Below are 19,529 nucleotides of genomic sequence, written 5' to 3' on the forward strand. Positions count from 1 at the left end.
CCAGCGCACACCAAGAGTAAAACCACCTTTGCCGCACAGAGGCAGCAATGACAACCACCCCAGCAGAGAGCATCAGGGGCCTAGGGCCCCCCAGGATTTACCCCGAGGAGAGGGTGTAGCTGTTTGAATGGCCAGCAGCTCCCCAGGGGGACCCTTCTCCTGTCCTGCACCCACCAGACACAGCTTGCAGGGGCCTTGACCTCAGCGGCCCCTGACACCGCCAGGTACCATTCCAGAGGACCCTTCCACCTCCTCCTAGCCCCAGCCAAGCCCTGTCCTTCCAAGACTGGGACAACCCCCTCCCCAAGAGGAAGGCTCATCCCACCTAGCCTTCCAGCCACATCTGTAGGGTCCCAACTCCCAGCCCGACCCCTCTCCCAGGGGTCCCCACCTCCTCTCAGCACCCTAAACCACCCCCAGCCACTCTCAGGGGTCCCAGACCTCCTAAGGACCCCACTGACCCAACAGCACCTCTGGGGGGTTCTGCAGCCCGCCCTCAGACCTGCCCTGGGGGTCCCAGCTGCCCCTGCTGGGGCTCTCAGACACCGCCCCCCAGCCCCTCTGTGGTGGCCTCGGACACCTCGAACCCCCGGAGCTCCCCCAGCCCCTCCCCGCGGGTCACGGCCCGCCCTGCGGGTCCCGGGCCCCATCCTGCCCCTCGCCCCCGCCCCGTCACCTCCGTGGCCCCACCTCCAAGCGAGACCCCGCCCCTCTGCCCCACCCCTCGCCCTCTCCGGCCACGCCCCCCCGCCTCCCGCCAATCGCAGGGCGGATTGCTGGCCGCAGCTCCTCCCCGCCGCCGCCGCGCCGTGCCGTGCGCACTTCCGGTGCGCGGGGTGGGGGCCGGAAGCGGGGGGTGCTGGGCGGCGCCGGGCGGCGGCGGAGCGGGAGCGCGGTAGGGAGGTGAGTGCTGAAGCGGGGGGGCTGCGCATCCTCCTCCTCCTCCTCCTCCTCCTCCTCCTCCTCCTCCTCCTTCTTCTTCCCCTCCCTCGCCGGGGCGGCGGCCCCTGCCCCGGGGCCGGTATCGGCGGGAGGAGACCGCCGCGGGGGGAGCCGCCAGCGGCCGCGCCGGGGCTGGCCGGGAGGCACCGGTGAGGGGTCGGGCCCGGCCGATCTGGGGGGGCTCCGGCCGCCTCTGCCGGGGCCGCGCTGGGAGGGCGTAGAGAGACGGAGGGGCTGCGACCTGGCCGCTGGGGGTAGATCCGTTATACGCGGTGATTTCGGGTTAATTTAATCACGGAACGGTGAAAACTCCCGGACGGGGCCGTTACTGGGGCCCGCCGCGGGCCGTGGCAGCGGGCGGGACGTTTCGGGGCTTTCTGTGTGGGGCGGGGGCCCTTGCTGCTGCCGGGGGGCCGGCCCGGGGGTGTCTCCGTACCCGGGTTCTACCCGGGGGGAGGTGTCACAGATTGGTCCGGTCTGGCCCCCGTGCTCCGCGGTGGCGGGGCACCCCGGGCGGCCTGTACCTGCTCCCCCCCCTACCCCAGCGAGAGATGTTTAGGATTCCCGGTGGCAGAGGGGCCGGCGGGTTACCGGTGACTCACCGGGGCAGGGAGCCGTGAGTGTGCCCACGTCCTGTATCCACCTTCCCAGGGGTTTGCCGCAGCCTGAAGCAATGTTATTCCTGTAGCTTGTGCTCCCCCGCCCCGGGAATGCTCCCTGTCCTGCTGTGCCTGGGGTAGGGCTTGTCTTCAGCCTGTTGCTGACTCCTGATTTCGCTGGGGGTTCAGGTGGCATGTGTGTGACTGCTTTGGATTTTCCAATAGTGAAATGAAAAATAATAATAATACTGCGGGCATTTCATGCGTTAGGATTTTGCACATCAGGTTCTGGAATTCCCCAAGATCTGGGCTATGGATGCCCATCACTGCAAACCTAGGGATCTGTGGTGTGGAGAAACTGCTGTGTTCCCTTTCTCTTCTGAGGCAATCCTTGTGTCCCTGGAATATTGCTGAGCTTACTGAAAGCCAAAAATACCCCCTATTATTCATGGAACAAAGTTCAGCCAAGCAGCCTCTGCTTGAGCAGGCACAGCTCAGGAGGGATGCTGACAAGGTTCAATGCTCTGAATTCCCGATATGGAGCTTGGTACTGCATCCAATTTAGCTTAGATCTGAGATTCTCAGTTACTTCCCTGGTGGATTCATCGCCCTGACAGGGAATGGAAATGAGAAGAGCATTGCCACAGAGTCTGGCAAGTGCAAATCTCCTATTTCATATAATTGTGATGAAAAAGGAGTCCTTGCACTCACTAGTGCAGAGCAAAGTGATACTTTAACCATCTTACAGTGTTTCAGTAAAAATACCAAATAATACTTTTAATGACTTCAGTAGGATTTGTTATTTTGGAGAGCTTAAATAGGGTCCAGATTGATTTTTTTTATTTATTTTTTTTAAAGGACTTTTCGTTTTCTAAATTAAATAGCTCTGAAATACCAGAAGTAGTCACCGTGGGTTCTGGAGCAATGTCAACAAGTATTGTTGTGCTATAAACAGCAGAGATCTCTGTCTTGGCAACTGCTGGGACTAGCAATAGCTGTCTTGTGTTCGTGGCTGGTCCTGACAACTGACAAAATTCAGGCATTTGGGTCCTGTCTTACATCAAATAATTCCTTATGTGATGAGCTGAACTGTTTAAAAAAAACATTCTTTGGGTTTTTGGAAGATATAATTGTTGGGAATCATCTGGTAGCTGATCCCCGGAGATATTCCAGTGTCAGTTCAGAAATAAACTGTGGTATGTTCTTAATTTAGTTGTCCCATCTTTATTCTTTTTGCCTGTAGAAACAGGAAGTAGCTGATGCAAATTTGGTGTTGCTGACAGCAGTTTGTCGGGCTTCACAAACGCTGAATCTGAACAGAGGCGTAGGTTGGACTTGCTTTGGCTATAAAATTAACATTTGTGTCTTCCAGAATGTCTAAGTGAGGACTCAGGTTAGTGTGCTGTCTCAGGCAACCAGAAGAATTTCATTTATGCCGGGTTTTTTTATGAGAACCAGCTCGCTCCTCTGAGGACTGGCCTTTGGCTGGGACATGCCAACTCCTTGATATTCTCCAAACAGGAAACTCCTTTTATTGTGATGTTGTCCAGGTTCAGCTTTGGGCTACCTAGTGTTTTTACAGACACAATTCCTTCCTTTTATTGCTCTGATTGGTACATCAAAACTGTCTAGCTGTAGGATGAAAGCATGTTTGCTGTACAGTGTGTTCAAAACCATGTTCCCAAGCTTTGATGGAAATAAAGGTTAGTTCATAGATTAACCAAATGTGCTATGAAAATGAATGGACTTTCTGGCCCAGGGTGAAATGTGCATTTGCTGCGAGTCCATAGCTTCCGCTCCATTGGTAATCAAAGTTCAATTGAATTTAAACAAGACCTAGATATAAGTCCTGCATGATATTCCCAAAAGGGAGAGCATCATCTCAACTCCACTTCTGTCAGCCGGAGAACTCTAACCTGGTTCCACAGCGTAGCTTGAAAGCCTTTCTCATTCTTCCTGAGCATAGGACAATGTGCGGAACAAAAATGACTCTGAAGCGATCTATGTGTCTAAACTTCCTCTTTAAAGAAGGCAAATTGTGTTTTAATTAATCAAGTAAATTGATTAATGTGCTGTACTGAGATCCGTGAAGTCAGTTTGTCACTTACTGAAACTGTTTTGCATTTGAAGTGATCAATAGACAAAACACTGTCCAGGTGTAGCCTGGGCAGGTCTATTTTGTGATATTTTTTTTAATTTCCTTGCTAAATGTGAATCTTTAGATTGCAAGCTCTGGCTGTTGATGTTAGTTACAATTAAATCTTTTTATTTCATTCCATGTGGGTATGTCAATAGCAGAAAGAGCTGCATCCACAGGGCAAAGTGCATGGTGAGGGTGAGTCACGATAGCTTTAGCAAGGAGTGACTAAGATTTAGCTGCCTGCTGTAGGACTTTGTGCTGCCTGAGCTTAGTTCTGATTGTGCTGCCAATTTACCAAGTGACTTAACTTGCAAGTTGACCTAATGCTGCCCATTAAACAGAAATTAAAATGAGTTCACCATCTGCTGGATAGCGCTAGGTTTACAAAGCTGGTATCAAGCACTGTGAGTTTCTGGCTTCTGTCAGGAAAACCAGGAAGGATGTGTCAAACGGCAAGGAGACTGGAAGGAATCCGAATCTCAGGGAACACTGTCTTGTTAAAGGACATCAATCCCGACAGCATATCTAGAAGTGATGATGTGATATGCAACTCGCAACAGCATGTCTTAGTGCTGGTGGTAGGAAGCAGCTTTCCATCTGGACTTTCTGGTTTGTAATCCTGATTGGAAATGCAGTTTGCGGCTCGGTAATGGGGCTGATCAGATTAGAGCCTCGTGTAGAATGTGGTGGGGATCAGTGGTGCAGAACAGCAGCTTTGTCTGCTTAGCACCCGGTAAACCTGATGTCCTTTCTAAAACCCCTGTGTTATTACCCCTCTATCTTGCTGCACTCTTGAAGCAAGGGAGAGTTTCCTTAACAGGTGGCTCTTCTGGGGGAAAAAACCCACCCTTTTTTAGTGTGCTGAGAGTGGGGGAGGCAGAGCCTGGCTCTTGGCTGGGCTCCCACTGGAAGACGTGAGCCCCATTCTGGATGCGTCGTCCTCAGCTGCAGCAGAGCGCTGACGATCCTGTGGTCAGGATTTCTACATTGTACAGAATAAATAAAAAAAAAAAAAAAAGAAGAGGTACTCATTGCTGTTGATTATATGGGTGACTGCCCACAAGTTTCAGCCTCTCTGAACTTTTTTTGTATCTGGAAGCCATCCAGTTACTGCTGTCCGGTTTTATACACAGTACGTCCTCTGGCTCGCTCTTGCACAGAGGAGGAAACCGCTCTCTTCCTTTTGGAAAGGGGGGTGGCCTCTCCCCTGCCCCCCACATCAGTGCTGCTTCTCCTGATGCAAGCAGCCGAAAGAGGGGCGGAAAATGGCCTTGTTTGTCTTGTGACATCAGTGCCGCTTGTGACTAACACTGGATCTGCCCCACATCCTCTGGAAATTGGGTGAAAACATGCACTTTGGAGCAGGGCTGAGAAAGGCTTGTGAGCAAAAGCAAAATCCTTGTCAGATCTTCAGGTTTTGTTTCTGAGGGAGAGCTAGGATCAGTTCCTTTGATGCAGCTGCCTGCCTTTTTGGCTGTGCTGGGGAATGTGCTGGGAAGGATGTTCTCCTCCAGGCAAAGTTTTCAGCTTTTGCAGGCTGTTGCAATAAGAAGGAAGCTGTGTCCAGCCCATAATCGTGATTCATGTAAAATCTTCTGATGAGTGGTGATAAGATAAAAATGCAATTGGTGACTTGCTACTTCCTCCCTGCATTCCCTGTGCATTACTGTGCTTGGAGCGTGGCTTGTCTTGCTCTTGGTGCAGAGCCTCTGCAAAGCAGTAATTAGTGGAAAGTTTATATGACTCTTAAGACATTTCCAGATGAGACGCTGCAAATGACTTAGATACCTAAATCACTTTGTTGTGCAGTGCCTGCAGCATAGGTTCTGCAGTTCAGATACCAAAGCCTGTCAGGGAGAGGATGAACGGGGCGTATTGTTGTAGAAGCAGCTATGCCTTCTTAGCTTGTGCAGCTGCTCATCTTAGTGTGTGCCAGGGTGCCTCATTCTGCATGCTGGTGCTTTGTACTGGAGCGATGCTGGAATTACAGATGTTCCTTGGAGGAATTCAGGACTCCGGGAGGTCCCTACAGTTGCATCTGCAGAAACAAAACTACTAGTTCTAATCTGAAGTGTGTGATCTCCCAGCAAATCAGTTGTGCTTGATTTGCTACATGGTCACAGCTAGGACTTGGGCCAGGAACTGGCTGCAGTGAGATTCTGTACAGAGTTTTGTTTCGATGCGTTGTCAATACAAGGTTAGAAGATAAAAGTTTTGTATCCTTGTCCATACAATGGAACAGTAATGACGTGGCCATTAAGGAGCAACTGTGGCAATAGAAAGTGGCTGTTGTGTAATCACTGTCATGCTAACGTGAGGATACCCTGCTGTCCATCATGAGTGTGCAAAGCTAGGTAGAAAATATTCTTCTGGAACTGGCAGAGCTTATACTAGGCAGCTGATAAACCCTCTTCAACGTTTGGCATCCCATTCGTACTATCAGAGGATGCGAATAATTGTCTTCTGTCTGTGCAGGTTGTGGACAGTGGTAGATATGGAAAGACTGGTTGAACGGTTGGAGAAGGCTGTGGAGCGCCTGGAGACAGTGTGCCAAGGACCTGGCATGTGTGGAGATGGCTCTTCCAAAGGTAAGGCACAAAGTATCACCCCGTGAGAGTCCCTGTGCTGAACTGTCACCCAGCCAGTGTGGCAGCAGCAGTAGCTGTTGCAGAGCGGGTGGTGCTCGTGCAGGGCATGCAAAAAGCTGTTAAATGTGCACAGAGGGGAAGTGAGTTTCGCAGCAGGTACTGAGCAAATGCAGAGGCCTGCGGTTACCATCCTGCTAAGATAAGGACTTCCTGTGCCTGCAGCGCTTCCCTTGTCGGTGTTCAGCTGCATGCTTCAGGCTGAGCCTCCTGCCGTGACCTGGCTGGGAGGTGCAGCCCACCAGTGTGCTGTGCATGTGTGAGTGCTCCCAGCCCAGGAGCCCAGCCGGTGCCTCTCAGTGATGCCTGTACTGTGGTTCCCTCTCTGCAGGAGTGGCTCAGTACGTGCAGGCTTTCGATGCCCTTCTGGCTGGCCCAGTAGCTGAATACATCAAGATCAGCAAAGAAGTTGGCGGGGATGTGCAGAAGCATGTAAGGAATCATGTTCTTCTCCCTCAGCTCTAAATAATGCTGCTTGTCCTTCAGGGCTGTTAAGGGCCAAGCTTGCTTTTGGTGTTTGCATTCCTTTGGCGCTGTATTCTAGGATGTTTATAATCCCCAAGGATTCAAAACAGATGCAGATGCCCGCCCAGATAACCTCCAGCAGATTTCCACCTACTCTCACACATGATGAATCAAACCTCCTTGAAATCTTTGGTAGCTGGGTGCCTAGTTCTCTTTATAGACTTAAGGAAGCCTGTAAACTACCTAGCCCAAGAGCTGTTGCATTTTTGTGAGTTTTCTCTGAGGATGGGTGTCTCCAAGAATATGTGCTCTGAGATCAGCATAGCTGCTCTCTTACAGACTAGGAACTGTGGGCAGCGGGAGCTTGAATGACCGCTAGTGTCACACTGGGTACAAGGGAAGCTCTCTGATGTTTTTCTCTATTATTAGGCTGAGATGGTTCATGCAGGCTTGATGAGCGAGAGGGCTCTTCTGGTGATGGCATCTCAACACCAGCAGCCAACAGAGGTAAGTCTGGGAAATTGCTTGCCAGAAACTGGGTACGCTCTTACCTCCGGGTCAGGGATGACTGCAAGTGCAGGGGGATCTGGGCTAATGCAGTTGCTCCAAAAGAGGAACTAGAGAAGGACTGGAGACACTTGAATTTGTGAGGCGACACTTGCTGAAAGTGTGAACTGTTCCGGGTGCTCATCCAATGCTGGGCAGAATTCCAGAAGTCAATTCTTAGAGCTGCAGAACTAGGATTTTCCAGTCATTAGAGCAACAAGTTTTCTGTAGCTGTCAGAGCACCTTGTGAGCATCATCTCACAGCGTCTGTCTTGAGTTTCACCTGGCACCAGCACTGCACAATCACTGTTCCCCGAGATGCAACCTGCAGACAGCAACTTATCTGAGACAGGAGCCAGTGGGATTTGCCTAGAGCATGCTTTTCATTAGTGATGCTTATAGACTTTCAGGCATCAGGCTCGTTCTGAAGTATAACAGACATTTGTCTCTGTTGAATGGCCTCTGAATAATAGCTAGGCTTTTAGGATTGATTTGTCTTGAAGCAAGTAATTTAACACTTTACCCTAGGTTGCTGCTTCTCAGCAGGATGTGTGACTGAGAATCTGATCCTGAATGCATTGGTTTTTCCCTGCTGAGAACCATTTTTCCTGAGCCACAGGATCCCTTCTTGCTTTTCTTTGCAGTTATTATCTGGTTTAGTCATGGCTTCTACTGTTACATTGTGGTAGCTGGATTTCTGTGCTACTTTCATTGCAAATTGTATCTGCATCTTTTTCCCCAAATTCAGCATTGTTTATTTTTGACCAGGCTTGCTGTGGTGGTGCTCTGCATAGTCTCTAGTCTGAGATTCTGCTTATAAATTCCACTGATACATTACTTAAGGTTATTCTTTGTTCATAATCTTCTAATCTAATGTAGGTCTTTGTGCAGGTTGTCTTGTAGGAGTCTAGTCAGTTCTGGAGTAGCCAGTTTAAAAAGCAAAATGTATGAACTTGTTGCCTGTGGCGAAGAATTTCCCTATCCTGTTACTTGACAATAGCGCTACGCTGGAGCTTCTGAAAATGTAGCCTGGCCAGTGGTGCTTGGAACCTCTCTGTTCTCATCTAAACAGGGGAAGGGACAGCAAAGGAAAAGCTGAGGCTTTGAAAAGCAAGTTTTGCCCAAATTTGTCTCTCACTGCTGCCACCAGCAGGAGACCTCCTGATCTTAAAAGCAAAAAAAGTTGCCCAAGAGGCAGCTCTGGCAGTGTGTAATTGGCTAGCTGCTCTGACCTCAGAAGACTTCTAAGCGCTATCAGTCAGCCTTCCAAGCGAGCAACACACAGAAACAATTTTTATCATCCAAATACTAAAGGCGTGGATTGACTTGAGACGTAACTTGAATCCTGAAGTCTGGCTTGATAGGGTGACTTGAGAACTTGCTGCGACGCTGATTGTAACGCAGGCTGGAGATCCCAAACTGCAAAAGCCTGCATAGCACCCCTTTCTCTGAGAGTTTAAAGGAGAGGAAAAAAATTTAACAAACTGTCTTGGAACAAAAGAATCCAGGAAAGGCAAATGCTATTTCTGTCGTTGTTACTAACAAGCTTTGTCAGAGTCTCTTGGATTGAACATGAGTCACAGTTCTTGGCGTACTCCCATAGTACCAATCCGGTTGGGAGCTATGACTTCAACCCTGGAGGAGCTAGGCTGTGGGACCGAGCTGGGCTCGCAGGGAGAGCTAAGCCTGGACAGGAGCTGTAGCAATAACTTGCGCCAGTTGGAATCTTCCTCCAAGTGACCATCACCTCAGCGGAGCCGCCCATGAAGATGTGCAGCCATTCCAGAGCAATACTAATGTTCTTTATTGTTATTGTCTCTCTTGTTCTGCAGAATGCGTTCTCATCGCTTCTGAAACCAATTTCAGAGCAAATCCAGGTGGTGCAGAATTTCAGGGAGAAGAACCGTGGTAGCAAACTGTTCAATCACTTATCAGCAGTCAGTGAGAGCATCCCAGCCCTGGGCTGGGTGGCCATGGTAAGAACACCAGTGGGAAGCGGTTTCCTTGGACTGGTGGGAAAAGTCTGGCTCCTTGGTCAGCTGTTCCATGCCAATGTGTGTGTTCTTCCCTAGGCTCCAAAGCCTGGTCCTTATGTGAAGGAAATGACTGATGCTGCCATGTTTTATACCAACCGGATCCTCAAGGAGTACAAGGATGTGTAAGTTCACCTTCTGTCTTAAAGACCTCATCAAACACAGCTAATTGGGTGTGTAGGGGCTACTTCAGCATCTAACCACAGCTGTCTTGGTCTTTCATTCAGTCATTCTTTTTAAAGGCAGGGTATATTTGTAAAGCCTCACTTAGCTGTTCTTTCCTGATCCTTAGGGACAAGGTTCCTCGTATTCATGTTGCAGCTGGAATTCCTGGTAGTAAGTGTATTGTCTCAGCATCATTTGGTGGCTGAGCTGTCTCCCAGGGCAGCAGCTTGTGCTTCAGGAGTGGATCTTGTGGGAAGTATCAGACTCTTCAAGGGAAATGGGTGACAGTGCAGAGCCAGGCCTGTAGCCTTCTGCCTGCGGGTGCAAGATTAATACTGAAGCCAGAATGCAGCGCTAGAGGTGTGAGGCTGCTGCGTTGGTCCAGCTGCATCTTGCCCTATAGGCTGAGAGGTGGAGAGGTGTTAAGAACTGTTTGTAGTCCTTGAGTTTTAATGGCAAATGGACCTGCTCGCTCCTGATGATATCCCTGTGTCCTCAGAGATAAAAAGCAAGTGGACTGGGTGAAAGCTTATCTGAGTATCTGGACAGAGCTGCAGGCCTATATCAAAGAGTATCACACCACGGGGCTGACTTGGAGCAAAACAGTAAGTGCTGGCTTACGTCGCAAGAGCTTCTTAGATGAGTATTGCATGATTATTGCAGCAGATATGGAGCTTGTGCAATTGCTTTTCCTTTTGCTGGCCTCTTACAGGGTCCTGTAGCAACAGAAGGGGCTAAATCACCATCTGCTCCCCCAGCTGGGGTTGCGCCTCCCCCACCAGGCCCTCCTCCCCCACCAGCTCCTGCCCCCATGAGCTCCAGCACAGATGACTCTGCCTCCCGCTCCGCACTCTTCGCCCAGATCAATCGGGGAGAAGGCATCACCTCTGGTAGGTGGAAGTAGCTAACAGAGGGAGGGCAGCCATCAGCGAGAGTACTGTTGTGCTGTGAGCCCTCGTTTTGCTGTCATCCCTCAATATACCAGCTTAGAAAGCAGGCTTGCAGTAACAAAAGGCCATCTGATCCGAGCATGAGGCTGGGCATCAGAAGCAGCCCTGATACAGGGAACACGTCTGAGTTAGAATTCTCAGCCTCATCTGTCAAGTGTAGCAAGAGATTAATCTCCAGCTGGAATGGAAAAATTGAGACCTTTGGTTGCCTGCACGACTTCAGTTACAAAGGGTGCAGTTTTGCACCTACTCAGATTTGCACAAAACTGACCCCTTTTTTGTGTTACCTGGCCAGTGTGTCAGGACAGAGGTGAGAAAAGGTGAGGTGCTTGGCTCAGGGCTTTTTCCAGCTGCAGAGTGGAAGAGCTGGCGCCTTCTGGTTCTACAGTACATCTTGTGTTCTCGTCAAGATTGCATCAGTGTTTCTTGCTCCCTCTTTCACTTGCTGTCACTTGTGCTTGGACTCAACTTAGGCCCAGTTGCAGTTTATTTGCATTTTGAAAAATGTTTTCATGATGATTGTTGTTAGCGCTGATGTCTGTGTTCTTCAAGAGCTGGATTTCGGGTTTGACTTCTCTTGCAGGCTTAAGGCATGTTTCAGATGACATGAAGACCCACAAGAATCCAGCCCTGAAGAACCAAGGGGGTCCTGTGAGAAGTGGACCCAAACCTTTCACTGCTCCCAAACCAGCGTGTAATGCTAACCCCTCCCAAAAAACCTCTCCAAAGGCACCTGCGCTGCTAGAATTAGAGGGCAAAAAGTGGAGAGTGGTGAGTGCCTGGTGTTGGCATGAGTGGGCTGGAGGGATGGGAGCTTTGCAGCAGGGAAGGAAGGTCTGAAGACCTTCCTTGTAAGAGGCACAAGCCTGAAAGTACATGCAGTTTGCTTTTAAAGGGGCTTCACTGCCCTGCTGTTCACATGGATGGATTGGTCTGCATTCAGAAAATAAAGTGTTTTGCCTGTCTTTTCAGGAAAACCAGGAGAATGCCACTAACCTGGTAATCAGCGATACAGAGTTGAAGCAGGTAGCATATGTTTTCAAGTGCACAAATAGTACGCTCCAAATCAAAGGCAAGATCAACTCCATCACCCTTGGTAAGCAGAGAAACCCTGAAAACTGCTTCTGTGTGCTGGTCTGTAAAAGGCTGGATCTCCAAAACGTTTCTGTGACCTACTCTGTCTTTTCTTTGCAGATAACTGTAAGAAGCTAGGTCTGGTGTTTGATGACGTGGTGGGCATCGTAGAGATCATAAACAGCAGGGATGTTAAAGTTCAGGTGAGTGTCTGCGTTCTGTTCTCTGCCTGGAGTGTGACTGCTGTGCTGTACAACAGGGTGGCTGTAGCATCTGCTGGCTTGAGTAGTTATATTTCTAGAACAGGAATGTGCCTCTGTGGAGAACGTTCATGAAGCTGCACCAGTCCTGCTGCTCTGCAGCTCACCCTGCCCAGCCCTTAGGAAAGGGCTGAAATTTCCTTCGCTGAGCTGTTTCAGGGCTCTAGGTAGAAGATTAGCCTCTGTGGGGCAGGCAGACAATATGACTGCCAAAGTAGGAGGGCAGCAGTACAATCTCCTCCGATTCCCATTTTGTTATCTGATTTGGGATGGTCAGCTTGGCCAGTGTTCACTGTAGTTTTGTTGTAAAAAGACCAAATCAAATAACTTCCCATTTTTAGTAAAGGTGGGAGTACTTGCATCCAGCGTGCCTGCAGCGGGGAAGTTGGAGTCCAAACCTCTGGCCTTGAAGGCAGGCACAAAAGAAAAACGTTGTGGTTGCTGAGTTCAAACTAATGTTCCTCTAACTGCTGCTTCGACCACCCCGCTAGGTAATGGGTAAAGTGCCAACGATTTCCATCAACAAGACAGACGGTTGCCACGTGTATCTGAGCAAGAACTCCCTAGACTGCGAAATCGTCAGTGCCAAGTCATCAGAGATGAATGTCCTTATTCCCACAGAGGGTGGTGACTTTGTAAGTGCTACTTTTGAAATCGTTGTGGAGGTCTGGTTGGGGTAATGCACGGCAGGATTCTTACCGAGCCCTGCAGGGAACGTGGGTTACAGTGAGGTCTGGAGGGACAATTTTAGACTCTAGACTTTGGAGGCTGTGCATGATGATCAGATATTAAAACCAGCGAATCAAGTTGTCTTTATGGTGAGATACTTGCTGGCTTGAGAGAGCTGCTTCTTCCTCAGGATCTCCTGAGGGCAGAACAGGCAGTGTTCGTGGTACAGGAGAGGGTTGTTCATGGTACAGTGGGAGAAGTTACTAGTCTTAGTCATAAACAGTTTTTTGACAACAGATTTCTATTTTTACCCTCCAGACTGAATTTCCTGTCCCAGAACAGTTCAAGACAGTGTGGAATGGTCAGAAGTTGGTTACCACTGTGACGGAAATTGCTGGCTAAGCAGAAAAGCTCCAAGGCTCATACCCTCCCCTGGCCCTGCTGTGGGACAAATCTGCTTTCAGATTCTCTTAGATTTCTTGTACCTTTCTGCTCTCAAACTGCTTCTCTTCTACCCGGGAGACACAGCTACCTGCCATCACTGAAATACCTCTGCCTGGGGTTTGGTGTAGGTGGTGGGTCAGTTATCGTCCACATCTATTAGCAGGAAGGTGTATTTTTTTCTCTTTCCCCTTGTCTGATCTAACTGCACCAATTGATCAAGTCAGCTTTTCGGTGAACTTCGCAGCCAGTACTGGCAGTTGGCTTTCAGAGTGTTGTTCGGTTTTTTTCATATTGACTTTAAGCAAACTGTTCATGTGAGAGAGGAATGTTGTCCCCTTTTTAACAAATAATGGCATCTGTCGGGGTCCAGAGTACCCAGTTGCTATGGCAGATATCTCGAGAAGGTCCTGGAAGCTGCTAATTCCAGCTCTACATACTAGTTGGTGGCATTACAGGACATGGGAATGGCTTTGTCGGACCAAAGGCTGAGGACCTGGGCTGTAGCATTCCACCCTGATTTCTCTTGTATCATTCCTACTAGCTCAGTGTATTTCTGATTGTGCCATGACAGGAGGCTTTATATTAACCAGTGCCACAGGAAGACTGCAGTGGAGTAACTGTGGTTACCCCCCTCCCCTGCAGTCTGGCTGGTAGCTTGGAGCTGAGCATCTCTTATTCCAAGAGCCCTCCATCTGGCAAGGGACTCTTTGCCCCAGAGCTTCCTTCTCGGAGCAGCTGAACTCAGGTTCAGTCTTCCAGGACAGTTCTTCTGAACCTGTCCCCTTCTGCTGAGGAAGGGTCTCCTTCATTCCAGGGTCAGTAGTGCAGTATTGTAAATACCCGAGTTGGATCGAGTCGGTTCATCACTCTCTTCCTCATCTGCAATCAGTCCCCATAAGGTGAATCCTCCCAGCCTGCCCTTTCCCCTGTTGCTTGGCTCTTTAATTTGGTGGAAGCTGGTAGCCTCTGTTCCAGGGCCCTGGAGCAGAGTGATGGATCCAAGACACAGTACTGTACTGACCCATAAAGGGAGCTGCACGTGCTTTGACCTTCATTTTTCCAACGCCTCGGGTGGCATAAGCATATCTTAAATGCATTTCCTCTGTAAAGTGTCAATGTTCTTTTTCTCTAGGACAAAACTTACAAAAAAAAATATGCAATTTTTTTATTTTGAGACTGTCCTGTGACTTGTACTCGTTTTCTCCTGAGGCTTGTGAAAAAACCTTTCTTATGTACTTAAGATTATACAGAAGATAGAATAAAGTTAATGCCAACTTGCTCATTAGAGAGGCTTTTGTCCATTCTTCAGGGGCACACAAGACCTCGGGTAGGACAAGATGCTTCGTGCTGCCTCACCCTGCCTCCATGCTGCCTCACCACTTCCCTGTGGGGAAGTACAGACTTTCCTGAACTCCCCTCAAATCCAAAGGGTCAGTAGTTGTCAAAGCTCACTTTTTTTTGTTAGGTGGTCTTTATTTATTGCAGTTTCTGTATAAAAGTGCATAAACCAAGCCATTAGTTGAAAACTTCAAGCTGTCAATACCTACTTAATTCAAACCCCTCCTTTTTCCCCAGAACCCCCTAAATTTGGCCCATTTCTCCATCTGGAAGGATAGGCTGTACTATCTTTCCTCTACATACAGCCATATAAGCCTACTTGCTGATCCCTTTAAGAGATGCAGCAGCATTCTTGCACTAGTGGTTTCAGTTAATACTGCCATTGTGTCCTGCAAGGAACAGGTGACAAGGAAAACAACCCCCCTCACACAGCTAATCATTTTGCCATCACCAAGTGACCAGCACAGCCCCAGCTCTGAGAACCGAAGTAGACTTACCGAGGCCTGTGCAGGATGGAGTGCTTCGGAGTTAGTGTGAGGCTCAGTCCACCCATATTGGAGCATAATTACATTCAGACAAATCCTGGTCTCTTACTGCAGTGTAATGGGTGCTGCTTCTGCACACTGTGGAACTGCTGAGCTAAACCCCCTCTTCCTCCCCTTCCCCAGACCCCCGTAGGCTCGTACACAGAAAGTGCTGTTGTACAGTGGCAGCTGCATTAACTACAGTGGCAGACACTCCCCAGTGCTCTCACAGGGGGCCTCCCCTTAGCGTCACTGGAGGAAGGGGAGGATAGTGGTGTAAAACCATTCTTCTGAGAAGTGTAGGTGATCCCCTTTCACCCCCAGGAACACCAGCTTTCCCGCTTTGTCCATCTCCTGCAGCCCCAGGCGATCCTGCAGAGAGAAGTATGACCATAGGTAGCTTCCTGAGGCCTGCCACAGCCAAACGCTGGCAGTGGCTGGGGAGCCCAGCATGGAGAAAAGCACCGATGGTCAGGGACTGTTGTTGCAGCAGAAGTGGCTACAGGCTAGAGTGGGTTTCACTTCTGCTCTTCAGAGCCTTCCTCTCATACAGGGGAAAAGGGATGACTTAACAACAAGGCTTTAAAAAGGAGCAGAGTTCATTAAACTCATGCTGAAAGGGGGGATCTTGAGACAGGTACGAGACCACCCTGTAATTGCCACTGCCAGAACTGCCTGGAGAGAAATGCCTTCCCAAACAGCTACTGGCAAGAGGAGGCGATATCCCAGGAACGGCAGAGATAGTGAGTAAAGCAGAGATGTGAGCTCCTCAACATCCCAAGGGCACTACAGAGTGGAAACTGCGGCAACCCCTCAGCCCCCAGCAAAACACACCTCTTTGTACAGCAAGGTCTCCTTCAGCGGGATGGTCTCCTTGGCTTGGCCACTTTTGTAAAACCCAAACCACTGCCAGAATAAAAAGAAGGAAATGGTTGCTGAAGGGTTCCCAGGAGATAAGCAAGTTCTCACCACCTTCTGGTGGAAACAGTGCAGTATAAGGCCTACGTCTGTGCTCAGCCTGCTCCTTGCCAGCCTCAAGTTCTGCCATAAAAGGACAAACCAGAAACGAGCAAGCACCAAACCACCACCCAAAAGCAGCACCCGTCCTGCTTGCCTCACCTCAGAGATCGGAGGGTCGACCATGGTATCATTGAGAAATTTCACCATCACAAACTTTTTCAGAGCCATCAGGTTTTTCTTGTACGTCTCGTTGATGCCCTGGATGAAAGCAATAGAGAACAGATCCAAGTCACTGGAAAACCTATTGAGACATGTTAGGGAAACAGCCTGCTCCAACCTGGCCTGCACCTGCAAAGGAAGCCCTGGCCTGCACCAGCCTAGGCAGGGACGTGTGTTTCTGTTAACAGCCTCCCTTGGCTGTGCTCATGGCGTTCAGCCTCATCTCCAGGCTGTAAAGAGGGGGTGGGCATCCCCTGCCTTGCCAGGGGAGTGAGAGGATTCACCCACTTGAAAGGTGGTGGGAGGACTGAGCATGTGGCTTATCTACGCCAACCACCCCAAAACAGCACAGACACACAGGAGCTGCTCTGCCACAGACAAGTCTCATTTGTAAATCTACCAGCAAAAACACTTCCTACACCCCTGGGATACAGGGCAAAAAATGCTCCCCTTCAAACTCCAGCAAGATGACTGCCAGGGAGCATGAACATGAGTGAACTCACTGCTAAGGCTTCTGCTCTCCTACTAGCATTTAACCATCAGCCAGGTCCTTACCCTCTCCTGATTTATATCAGCCAAAAAGATGCTGTTTTTCCTATAGTCGTCTTCCTTAAGAGGGTCATGCCAATACTCTGCTTGTACCAAGCTGGAGAAGAGAGAAACCAAAGATTAGGCAGGAAACCCAGAGCTGCTCAGGTGTGCCTGGCCGCTGTTGTTGCAGCTTGATGAATATACTCACTGCTCTTGAACAGCTTGTGTGTAGGCGCCAAGATCCAGCATCTTTCGGATCCAGTCACAGATATGGGAGCTCTCACCAGGACAGCGTGGAAAGCCATACACACCTGGGGTATGGAGAAATGTGTAATAACTGTGTAAGACTGTGAAATCCCTTAATCCCTCCAGCTGGTAAAGAACCACCCTCTTACAGAACAGTGGCAAGAATTACCCAGGGAATCAGGCAGCCTTTAATCCTGCAATCCCATTAGACAGCCCTCCTGCCCCTGGGCATTATTACACACAAAGATAATGGATGATGTTCTTGAGCTGAGGGAATTGCTCTGGAGAACGGGGGCACGCAGACGAGCAGAATACCATCCAGCTCGCCTGGTCTGTTCCCAGGAGATCTCACAATCGGTCCCTACAAATCTTCCCACCACACTACAGTGAAATAAACTCAAGCCGTAGAGCTTCTCAGGGGAGAGTATCTGAAATTCAGTCAGCCTCTCTTAACTGTACAGTCTCTTTAATCATTTCTGTCTCTTTAATTTCATACTGTCTCTTTACTGCAAAAAGCACATCCCTTTCCCTGAGGCTTTAGCCTTCTAGATGCTGATTGTAAAACATCCTTGTGACCCAGAAGGTTTAGTTTCACAAAAGCTTTGCTCTGTAGTTAGAAATTTCTTCTCCCGTAACAACTAATCCCAAGTGCTTCCAAAGTATAGAAGAATTCTACCCAGACAATAAGTTGTCTACTTACAAAGGTCACTTCTTGTTGCCAGTTAAGCAAGACCAAGACAGAAGATAACACAGTTGCCTAACAACTGGGCCAAAGCAGACCACCAGGTTCAGACAAGAACAAAGGGACAGTTTAATTCACAAGAAAATGGTCAGATTTTAGGAAAAGGCCAAAAAACCATCCCTCCTACCAAGAAGAGCCCCCTACCCTTCAAGGTGCTTAGGAGGTGTGATAGCTTAATTGGACACTACCTTGGTGCTGTCCCCCAATGGAGATCAAATTGAGCATGGGAGGAGAAGGACACCTCTGGGCCACTGCCCTCCTGTGGGAAAAAAGGAAGGAGCTGAGCTGGCACCCAACATGCCCAGGCCACCAGTGCTGGTTCACATGCAGCTCTCAGCTTGCCACTGTGTGGGCTCAGGTACTTGGGTAACATGTGCTAAGAGAATTAACTCTTCCTGGTAGAGGAGGGCTATAGGCAAACATGTTCTTACCTCCTTTGGAGCGCAACTACCCTTATGAAGGGGTTTGTCAGTTTACATCTGCTTAGTATTTTAAAAGAGTTTTAAATCAGAACCTAAAACCCAACAAAAAGCACTGGAAATGGAACAGAAGTGTAAACTTACAGGAACTGGCCTCCTTGGGAGAAGCCCATTGCGTTGTAGCCTCCTTTCAGGTGAGGGTCCTTTGCAAGTTGGCTGCACACCTCTCTCACTTGATCATTCACATTCATAAAGAAGCTGTTCTCCATATCCTGATGGATTAGCCAGATTAGAATGCATAGCTTGTACAATGGCTTATGTTATTTTGATCTATGCAAATAGAACGCTCAGTTCTGCTTTTGAAGAGGACCTTAACTTGCACAATATGACAGAAGTAAATTCAAGTTTTGAGACTTCCCCTCACCATGTCATTGTTCCTACTCTGCTTGGCAAAACTCTCATATAGAAAAGTGACATTTCCCCAAACTTTTCGACAATTTGAGTCCCTTCAGATTTTATGTGTCTGTATATATTTATAAAAATTAAAAATCAAACTTCACCCATCTTCTCCAGATCCTAGAAAATAACATACATTGCACAATATCCTGAGAGCCTTTAAAACAATTCTGAAGGGCTACATAAAACTGTCAAAAACCATGAAGGTGTAGTGGTCTGTACCTTTATTATACTGAAAACATATAGTGAATAAACGGTTGGAAATCCATAAGGATGGCAAGGGATAAAACTCTGCTTTAGTACTATACCTTATCACATGCCTTTATATTACTTGGAGTGGTTAGAGTGCTAATCACTGGATTTGCATATTAATCCAATATAGACTAGGGACTTGGTTTTCTACCTGCCAAAACTGTTTACTTCACAAGGAAGAAAAAAGTTAGCAGAGACAGCACAACGAGAATCCTTGTGGAATCATGTTGACAACAGAGACTGCAATAACTACTGCACCATTAGAGCCACACACCGGCCACAGCTCTGCCAAGCAGAAACACGACTGACAGCTGAGTTAGTTACCTGTATCAGGTTGCTTCCAATCTTGAGAGACAGAACATAAACCCCTGGTATTTTGTTCTCCACTATTTTTTTAATGTACCCCATGCTTTGTGGATTGCAGCAACTGTCTCCTGTGAGAGGGAACAACGCAACACACCGTCAGGCCACCGCTCAGGGCCCTAACCTCGCCTCCGCAAACGTACCAGCCCCCGGCCTGCTACAACGGAGCCAGAAGCCGCCACCGCACACACGGGCCGGGGAGAGGAGGGTCGGCACCTCCCGGTCTTCGTAGAAAACAGCAGCCCGGAGGAGGGGGACACCGGAGCGGGGCCGGGGGCGGCCTGCGAGCTCCCCTCGGGCCTACTCGGGTCCCGGCATGGCCCCATCCGCCGGCCGGGCCAGCTAAGCGCCGCTGCCCCGCCCCCAGAGCCGTTACCGGAGGATCGGCTCCAGCCCCGCCCCCGCTGCCGGTCCCGGCTCACCCATGCCGTGCCAGATAACCAGGGGAACGGCGGCGGCCGCGCAGCCCAGGCACAACCCCAGAAGCACCGCCACCACAGCCCTGACCGCCGCCATCTTGACTGGCCACATGACTCGCACGCGGGTC

At 49.3% G+C, this 19,529-nt stretch overlaps 2 protein-coding genes across 3 annotated transcripts; one reads left to right on the forward strand and one right to left on the reverse strand.

Moving 5' to 3' along the window:
* Nucleotides 1-846: 846 nt before the first annotated feature.
* CAP1 (cyclase associated actin cytoskeleton regulatory protein 1) lies at nucleotides 847-14,217 on the forward strand. Of its 2 annotated transcripts, none has more exons than XM_040587800.1 (13): nucleotides 847-903; nucleotides 6,157-6,269; nucleotides 6,658-6,758; nucleotides 7,221-7,298; nucleotides 9,170-9,313; nucleotides 9,410-9,495; nucleotides 10,035-10,140; nucleotides 10,248-10,425; nucleotides 11,069-11,256; nucleotides 11,458-11,581; nucleotides 11,680-11,762; nucleotides 12,311-12,454; nucleotides 12,807-14,217. In XM_040587800.1, the coding sequence occupies exons 2-13, from the start codon at nucleotides 6,176-6,178 to the stop codon at nucleotides 12,888-12,890; spliced, it is 1,410 nt and encodes a 469-aa protein (XP_040443734.1). In that variant the 5' UTR covers nucleotides 847-903; nucleotides 6,157-6,175; the 3' UTR covers nucleotides 12,891-14,217. The 2 variants fall into 2 exon arrangements, with proteins under 2 accessions (XP_040443734.1, XP_040443733.1); XM_040587799.1 differs by lacking the exon at nucleotides 847-903 and adding an exon at nucleotides 1,071-1,091.
* Nucleotides 14,083-19,528, reverse strand: PPT1 (palmitoyl-protein thioesterase 1). Its single transcript, XM_040587882.1, has 9 exons — nucleotides 19,405-19,528; nucleotides 18,944-19,053; nucleotides 18,056-18,183; nucleotides 17,681-17,751; nucleotides 16,713-16,815; nucleotides 16,529-16,619; nucleotides 15,914-16,012; nucleotides 15,629-15,700; nucleotides 14,083-15,166 (listed from the first exon to the last, which is right to left on the reverse strand). The coding sequence occupies exons 1-9, from the start codon at nucleotides 19,511-19,513 to the stop codon at nucleotides 15,044-15,046; spliced, it is 906 nt and encodes a 301-aa protein (XP_040443816.1). The 5' UTR covers nucleotides 19,514-19,528; the 3' UTR covers nucleotides 14,083-15,043.
* Between the last annotated feature and the right edge of the window lies 1 nt (nucleotide 19,529).

This window comes from Falco naumanni, chromosome 3 (genome assembly GCF_017639655.2).
Source record: "Falco naumanni isolate bFalNau1 chromosome 3, bFalNau1.pat, whole genome shotgun sequence".
NCBI lineage: Eukaryota > Metazoa > Chordata > Aves > Falconiformes > Falconidae > Falco > Falco naumanni.